This window comes from Lathyrus oleraceus, chromosome 3 (assembly GCF_024323335.1).
Source record: "Lathyrus oleraceus cultivar Zhongwan6 chromosome 3, CAAS_Psat_ZW6_1.0, whole genome shotgun sequence".
NCBI lineage: Eukaryota > Viridiplantae > Streptophyta > Magnoliopsida > Fabales > Fabaceae > Lathyrus > Lathyrus oleraceus.
Genome location: NC_066581.1, coordinates 347,631,603 through 347,641,210, shown reverse-complemented (window position 1 = coordinate 347,641,210; position 9,608 = coordinate 347,631,603). Strand labels below are relative to the sequence as shown.

At 34.6% G+C, this 9,608-nt stretch overlaps 1 protein-coding gene across 1 annotated transcript; it reads right to left on the bottom strand.

Moving 5' to 3' along the window:
* Positions 1–3,319: 3,319 nt before the first annotated feature.
* LOC127131227 (uncharacterized) lies at positions 3,320–4,711 on the bottom strand. The gene has a single exon (XM_051060158.1). It carries the CDS (start codon positions 4,709–4,711, stop codon positions 3,320–3,322), a length of 1,392 nt encoding a protein of 463 aa, XP_050916115.1.
* Between the last annotated feature and the right edge of the window lie 4,897 nt (positions 4,712–9,608).

Below are 9,608 nucleotides of genomic sequence, written 5' to 3'. Positions count from 1 at the left end.
TCATTGGTGGAATCATTGGTTCAGATAAGGAACCAGAGGCGTTGATCAATCAGTAACATAACTTTGAAACCCAAAAACTTCGTACTACATTCAGGTTGAGTTAAGAGTGATGAGTCGCATTGCATTACATAAAGTTGCATCTATGAATGTTCTATGTCTGTGAACTATTTTATGTGGTTGTTGAATATTGATGTTGAAACTATCCTAACTGTTTGTATACATCGTTAATATTCTGAATGTATTTCTCACCCCCTTTTGTTTGTTTGTGTGGCTTATTGTATCGATGGTACAGGTACCCAAGTAGAGGAGTATTAATTGTTGTTGTGATGAAGAATTGGCGTAAATGCCTACTTCATTTTATTTATCATTTTATAGTTTACTTAGTATTCCCACAGTATGCTCTGATAGTGTATCATCGGGGCGGGTTTTCAGTTCTTGATGTTTTCTTGAGAATTTGTTGGATCTAACTTCTTATGTTAGAACTAAGTTATTTTTATAAAAGTTTGAGATATTTCTGTTGAGTTGATATGTTTTAATTTGTGCTGCTTAATTTAAAGTTGAGAAGGATGTTTTATGAGGAATATGTGACACCCTATGATGATTTTAAAATAAATAATTTGCATGATCTTTTTAAATATGCGTTTTTAGGGTTAGGGTGTTAAACTTAGTGCTAAGCCTCACGATGCATCTTCATTAAGTCCAAGAACAATAATAACATAAAACCAATGAACATATTGCTAAATTTATGGATATTATCATTAAAATATCTCGAATGGAGATGTTACAAAAACCCTATAACAGTGCAACAAAATAGATAGTACAAAAGAAAATGCTTAAATTTCGACAAACTCAAAGTTACAAGTCTCACATGAGTGAATCTCCTTTTAAAATATCTCTTGAGGGACTCGATTATCTAAGCCTTTCCCAAGGAAATCACCCTTTCAAGTCTCGCCAGAGGGACTCGACCATAAAGAAATCCTCGTCTACCTTGTTAAATCACTTTGCGCTTCCCAGACCTCGCGCTTGATGGACTGTGGACTAGGAAAATCCTAGTTGGACCTTAAAAGGGAGCGACCCATAACTCAAATGGCCCAAAGCATCAGAAAAAGGGTCATAAGATGAGTCGGGAAGGTCACCGTTTATTTTATCCACCTCACATGGAGCTTGGGTAGCCCAAACCGATGTCATATACACTAAGCACCAACCCAATTAAGCCAAATTGAGCTTTAGGTCCACTGATAGGTGTCATGGTCTAGGCAATATAAAACATTCATATCACCCACGATCCCAATACTTTAGATATAAATTGTGGTTAGTGGTGGAAATAGGCTAGGCTAGGTTATGCTTTAGAAGGTTTGAGCCTGGTCTGTGATAAACTTACAAGGCCCGAGTCTGGCCTATGACCTACTATAGGCTCTCTTTTTTTATCTGGCCTAACCTTTTTAAAAGTCTGGTTTGGCTTGTAAGCCTATTTAAAAGCTTGTTTCTTATTAAGGTTTCTAATTAATCCATATTACTTAAGAAGCCCTATACGTCGGTCTATATATGCATATATAGGCCGACCTATTTTGCATTTTTCTAATATATATGCATATTTAGGCAAACTTGTTTAATATTTTTTCTAATATATATACATATATAGGTCAGCCTATTTAGACTATTTTTAATATTTATGAAAATATTGGTCGACCTATAAAGCTTTATAGACTTTTTTTAATAGCCAAAGCCTAACATATTTAATTAAATAGGCTTTTAAAAAAGTCTAAGTCTAACTATTTTATTAAATAGGTCTGACATGACCTTAAATAGGCTAGGCTATAGGCCCATGTAGGTCGTCCTGACCTATTCTCATCCCTAATTATAGTAGTATAATTCAACCCAAATACTAAGTCGTCATCGACTTCTCTTATGATTAAGGGAGACCAATTTCATTCACTCCCATAATCAGCTCAAAACCCAAGAAACATGGTTGAATCTATATGAATAGGAACTGACCTTTTCCTTCTAGGCATAACAATGTAGCGTGGCAGGGGCGGGTTTAAGCATTACCAGCTAGGGGTGACAAAATGGACTCGACACGCCAGGCATGCCTGCTTTTTCCGCACCTATTTGCAAGGCGAGCCAAGATTTTAGGCTTGCACTCTCTAATGTATCTGCCCCGTCGAGCCCTATTTTTTTAGGACTTTTGCGGGTGCGAGCATTAACATAAATATTTTCATTTTCAGGCTTAAAAAGTGAAGTGTCTGCGGATCCTCTATACCTTCACTTTTTGCGGGGCATGTCAAGGTTTTAGGCTCGGACCCTAAACTATGCACGCCCTGCCTAACCCTTTCTTTAGGGATTTGTCAGGAAGGACCTAAACAGGATAGACACGACTGTTTGGAATCGTTATTACAAGTCACGCTTCCTGCTTCCTTGTACAACCCTAGCCTCCGCCCCCAAACCCAGTTAGGGGTAACAATTGTATCCCCGTCCTCCAACGAGAAACAAGTTTCCTCGTTCCGCCCTGTTTATTTCATTATGTGCATTATTATTTTATATTTAGTTTTAATAATTTATAATATAAAATATGTGGTCAATGTTATGATATTTTGATTATATTGGTTATTTAAAATATTTGAAATGTATGTAGGAAATTTTTTGAGATTGTTTTATTTTATTATTTGTAATGTAATTTGAATTTGGAAAAAATAAATTTTTCTATTAAAAAATTGATTTAACTAAATGAATGGTGGCGGGGCAGTGATATCTAAACTCAACCCAAACCCGTTTAGGATATGTTTTGATTTTAATTCTCCATTCCCGTTAGAATTTGAGATAAAAAACAAAAATTATTTGGGGATTCAAATTTGAGTTTTAAAGAGGAAAAAACTGTTCCCTACATGCTCCATTGTCATACATATTTCTAATTAAATAAATTTTTCCTAATTAGATTTATGATGGAAGTGATCGAGTCTGAATTTTTTCCCGGCCTATTTCCTTTACTATAGCAATAACCCAACACAAAAATAAATGTTCCAACCCTTGCGGTTAATTGCAAAGGATTAATTCACCAATCTCACAAAAAATTCCTCTATAGTACGTTTTGCTTCATCATTCATCATTTGTCACCACTCATGCCACTAACATATAATAGTTGACTAGTCACCAAATTTGATATATGAAGATTATGCATTTTTTCTCATAACAATATTTCATCACAAATTTTAAATTGAAACACCTAAAAAATAAAAAAATAAATCATCCAATTAAATCATTCAACCATTTAAAAACAAAATAGTTTGTAATGGTGGTATAAAAAAATCTTCACCATATACACCTACCATTCTTTTTGGCACCAATATATACAACTCAACCCCACCAAAACATCCACAATAGCTTCATCCACTTTCTCCAAATTTGAATAATGCAAAGTTTGCAACAACAACACAGTTGGTTTTGTCTCAAACTTTAGCTTCTCTAAATTCCTCTCCGCCTGCCACTTCAATGTATCATGCGCCAACGGCGCCAACCATTCCATCACCTCCTCCGCAGTATCTCGCCACCGTTCCATCGCCTTCGACTTCCCCCCCTCATCTTCTCCCACCAAACTATCCACACCCTCCTCCCATTTCAACCACTTTGCCCTCAATTTCCCTCTCAATTTCATCTGCAAACCCTCCGGCAACATCTCGTACAATAACTTGCGTGCGTCATCTCCAATTGCCGCCGCAGCATGCACAATCCTCTCCGCGAAAAGAATCACATTTGCATACCTTTGTGAAAGCCCTACTCCACCCACAGTTGATGCCGGCGCTAACCTGAAAACAATATTATTCTTCGTCGCCACATTACCAACGCCGACAGAACTCTCCTTCTCCACCACCGGAGAATGAGTATGAAAATGAATCACACCCATTTTGTTGCTCTTCAAAACATAACCCAAATGTTTCTTCGTTTTTTTCTTTAATGTTTCTTCGTCTTTATCAAATATACAAAGGTTTATCTTATACAACTCAATGTGTTCAATTCTACAACAACGATTATCTAACTTCAATCGAAAAACACCTTTAACCTTATTAACACCATTGTTGTTATTATTATTATTATTGTTGATGTTGCAACCCGTTATCAATGATCCAAAAATAAAAGAGATTCTAGCATAAACAATGCAAATAATCTGAGCCATTAACCCAGCAACTTTATCAAATGTTAAATTCCAAAGCGAAACTTGTTTGTAATATTCAACTTGTCTTCTATGATAAATGATCCTGTCGTTGAAACATTCAACTTTCACCTTAAGACCATTATTAACTCTCATTGTTCTCCATCTTTGCATCTTCTTCTCTGAAACTTCCATTTCAGACAAAGATTCCATTGAATTGAGAAGATTCCTCGTTGCAGAAACTAGTTTCTCCATTTTATCGACCACCTTTTCCACATTCTTCGTGCCGAACTCAATTTTTTTCAAATCCACGGCTCCGTTTTTCATGTCGGCATAAACAGCGTCAAAATTGGTGAGAGTCTTGTTGGAGCAACGCGAGCCGAGACGCGAAACGGCGGCGGCGGCTAAGTTGAGATCCTCGAGCCGTTCCGCGCAAGCGAGGTTTAGGAGAAAACATTCGTCAAGGGAATTAAGGTGGGCCACACCTTTGGACTTGATAACGTGGCGACGGAGTTTATGGATTTCGACGTCGGTTAATGATTTGTAAAGGGAGATGAGGCGACACATTGTTTTAACGGCGTCAAAAGAGAGAATACCAAGGGTGTCTAACGGTGACGACTCTTCGATGTGTAAAAATGTGAAACATAAGGTAGACCCTTGACAACAAGCCATGGTGGTGAGGACCACGGCCGTTGCGGTGGTGGCCCTCTTTTTTTTTTCTCTTTCAAGATTTGATGGGTTTAATAATATTATGTTTGATGTTTTTTTGTTTTGGATTTTAGATTTTTTTATGTAACTATTTTGATAAAGGGTGTGTGTTGGTTTTTTGTGATGTTGGGAAGAGAGGCTTAATGCAGGGTGGAAGAGAATATTGTTGTTGATAACTTTTTAGAGAAGGTGTATGGACAGAGAGGATTTATTTTTCATAAACATTTGTTACCATTGAAATGAATGCTACAGCTGGTTTATTAATTTTTGCAAGATGAGATTACCAAATTTATATAGTCTAATAAGTGGTTTAACTTTTGTTAAAATATGGTTTAACTTAAGTAAAAACAACTGCCTTAACCCTTCAAGGGTATATATAACAAACTTTTAAATTTAATTATTATTTTTATAATCTTAAAATTTATATAAAATCAAAATAAAAAATAGAGGTTAATTTTAATATATATATATATATATATATATATATATATATATATATATATATATATATATATATATATATATATATATATATATATATATATATATATATATATATATATATATATATATATATATATATATATATATATATATATATATATATATATATATATATATATATATATATATATATATATATATATTATATAGTCTAATAAGTGGTTTAACTTTTGTTAAAAAATGGTTTAACTTAAGTAGAAACAACTGCATTAACCCTTCAAGGGTATATATAACAAACTTTTAAATTTAATTATTATTTTTATAATCTTAAAATTTATATAAAATCAAAATAAAAAATAGAGGTTAATTTTAATATATATATATATATATATATATATATATATATATATATATATATATAATATATATATATATATATATATATATATATATATATATATATATATATATATATATATATATATATATATTCACTAATCATATACCTAATAGAATGCATAGTCCAATATAGGAGGAAACAAATCGTGATAAAAATGGATAAATATAATGTCAAATATTTTCACGCTACCTCATTTGAAAACTAATTTTACATCGTTGAGATCCATCACGTGGCCATCCATATTTCACACTCATTTTTATATTTCGGTTTCTAACAAACTCTTTTATTTAAAGGATTTGTGCGTCATTTTTAGATATGGTTTTCACTCCCTATTTGAGATTATACTATTCATTTCCTTCACTGAATTAAAACTTTGAATGTTAACCTTGCAAGTCAGACTCTCACGTAATTCAGTTCCACCGCGACGCAACAATCATCTTAACCTCTTTGATCATCATTTTATTCTCGAACAGAATATTGGCGCCGTCTGTGAAAATTGATCTTGGATTCCTACGATTACCATAACATACTGATCTAAAATCCATATCTCTTTCGGTTGAAGCATAGATCTACACCTCTAAGTCAATCTCATCAAATTCACAATCAAATTTATCTTACCATAATCATCCATCAACGATATTTGTTGTTCCTTTTAGATTGGTTGCATTATGCAAAACAACATGGAGTGTTCAAGTTGTTTTAGTGCAGAAGGGACATATGTGGGACACGATGTTCCAGCATCTGCGTAACATCTGGTCCTTGATAACATGACCATGTTGTTGCAGTTTGGAGCGAATTTTCTGATTAGATTCCAATCAGATTTGTTTCTTTTGTTTAGTAACATGTTTGTGTGATTTGTGACATCTGTTTGAAGATCAAATCAATTTAAATAGATATTTAAATTTGAATTTAAATTAATAACAAATCATATCTTTTGTTGGAGACTTTTGTAGAGCAAATCAAATCCAACAATATCAGCTATAATTCTGGACAAAATCATATCAAGTATCCAAAGGTGGAAAATCCCATAACTACATTACTATTTAAGGAGACTCTCACCTCATCATTAGGGGTGTGCGCTAGGATTGAATATCTAGTTGTATGGTTTATTTGAGTTTTTTGTTTGTGTTTCTTGTACACCATTTTATTGCTTTATTCATATCAAAATGCATAGTAGTTGGTTTATTTAGTTGAGTTGTAATTCAATATTCTCTAAGTTCTTTATTAAAGTTGATCAATAGGGTTAGTGATTGAGAGAAAGTGAGAGAGGGTTCTCATGTTTAGGGGGAGTCCTAAATACAAACACTAAGGTAGAATTAAGAATAAGGGCATTGAATAAAGGGATTTTTCACCTAAGACACGTTGTATTGATTCTATAGAAGAGTGGATTTCCTTTATTGGGTTGGATGCTCCCCAAATGTAGGTACGGTTTGCACTGAACTCAGTTACCAATTATGTTGTGTTTTTATTTCTTTTACCTTGAATGATTGTTGTTGTCATATTATGTTAAATAAGGTTTAACAAGTTGGACAAGTTATCTCAGATATCTGATCCAACATCTGGCCCCTGGGGAACAAAATTTCAGCATGGTCAAAAGCTACTCGTTCCTCTATCAAACGTTAGGCTACTGCTGCCACGAAAGCAACATAAAATCATCCTCCACCTCCATCGAAGTTGGATGGTCAAACCTGAACACCCACTTCTTCTTATCCACCATTGAATCTTGCACAACTGAAGATGATCCAAGGAATTCCTAGGCTTTTCCCACTCGTAGTGTTTGTCCTGCAGTTTAACATAGGAGAACCGCCCACCAGACTAAGGATACCTCCCACAGCCACCGAGCATGGAGCATTTTTTAATTTGCAGGCCAATCTCGATCCTGAAGCGGCTAATGAGTTATTGAATGGTATGATTTGTATGATTCATCAACAAAATTCTCAAGCTATCAAAGAGAGTCTGTAAAATGTAGTCCCAAAGAACAATAACATCCAGGAAGTGTCCTAGTAGAAGGTCATTGGACCAAGTAAAGACCGGGAAGAAGTCCAAAAATACCCAGACCATCGGGGACACAAACATCATACACCTTCACCCAGCACTGAAGGGAGAATGAGTTGCCACACTCTTTTAAAAGCATGACAGTCAGCCAAGAAAAAATAAGTTACTTAATAAGGGAAAGGAAGGAAGAAGTTACTTAAACTTAGCCAAGGAAAAAAGAATACTCTCACTGCTTGTATCTTATACTACATGATTCCATGATCCCTTGAAATCCCTCTCTGACAGGAGCATGGATTCGTGGTCTGAGTTCTACGAAACTTTTATTGCCCACTTTATATCAAGGAAAAGGCAACCGACAATTATGGTCATCGTTAATGGAGTGACTCAAGGCACAAAAGAAACTTTACATGCATACATTGATCAATTTACCAAGGTAGAAGTGGTTGTCAGAGGAACAAATGAAATCCTTGAGTGTTATATTTTTCAAAAAGGACTCCAACCTAACATCACATTTCTAGAAAAGCTACACCACAAAAAATTCCATAACCTGAAAGACCTGTTGAGTAGGGCTTAACCCTACATTAACTATGAGGAGAAATTGTTGGCCGACGGAGGAAGCTGATGACTAGGGATCCAGAGTCGTCCAAGATAATTCGAGCATGAAACTCGAATGAAAGACTTGAACTCTATAAGAAAAGTTAAAAAAAAAAAGAATAAAATATATTTACATATACATTACATGAGAAGATCCACATGTTCCAGAATTACTTTTGTCGACATTCAGAAAAAAAACTACTAGCCATCTAGAGGAACTACCTGCACATCTTTAATAATATGATTAAAGAGGATATGAGATCGAGAGATGAGCCCGATTGAATAAAAAAATTCCACCTTTTGAAGTGAATTTTCAAAAGCATCACCGACCATAGAAAAACCTTCTTGCACGGATTCGGGCAGCTCCTTACAAAGAGAAAGATTCTCCCTGTGCATGTTGTTAAGGCCAACCTCAACCTTCCGCTGACTATCTTGAGACACCTTCAAAGCCTTTTCCAACTCCTCGTTCGGATTTTGAGAAACCTCCAAATTTTGGTTCGTCTCAGTCAGAGCCCCTTCCTTATTAGCTACCATCTTAATCAGTCTCTTCACCTTACCGACCAAAGAGCCAGAGTATACAAAGGGATCTAAAGCAGTTTCTATGGCAAGGAACAAGTTGGAAACATTTTGAACTTATTCCAGACATCTATCCCTCTAAAGGGTAAGGTCACCAACCTTCTTTTTCAACCTTTCCCTTTCTTGACAGAAACGATCAGGCAAGAAAAGTTCTTCATGACTAGAAACACCTAAAGCTAGAACAACATATGTTTGATGAACATGATAGACCTGTTGGAAAAATGACCTGAAGCACAATAGGGTTTAGGGTAAATTGTGGTATTTAAAATTCACGATTATTTTAGTGGTTTTTTTAATTTCACTTGAAATTGTGTTAGTAATTTCTTAAGGATAGAGTAAATAGCAGTAAAAATAAAGACAGTAAAATAAATATAAAAAATTAAAGAGGATAAAAGTTAGAGAGATTGCACCAAAGATTTGTCTAGGTTCGACCAAACGTTGGCCTACTCCTGTCCTTAAGAGATCTTATTTATATTTTGACTAAAACTTTGATCTTTTACAAAGTATGCCCATGAACCTTGTGATACAAGTTAATCTTTACAATGGTTTATCCCTAACCAAACATGAAGCTTTTTCCCAGGCTATGCTAACGAACAAAATAGAGATTTTTCAGGATAATTTCAAGAACCAAACAAAGATTTTAAGACTGGTTAATATCAAGAATCTGACTTTATTCTTCGAGAGTATCACACTCTTGAAAGTAATCACAAGGGCACTTCACTCCAAAAATTTCACTCTCACAAGTAG

What these genes read in the sequence shown, in the direction of transcription:
- LOC127131227 (XM_051060158.1), bottom strand. Translation starts at nt 4,711, where the DNA reads ATGTGTCGCCTCATCTCCCTTTACAAATCATTAACCGACGTCGAAATC.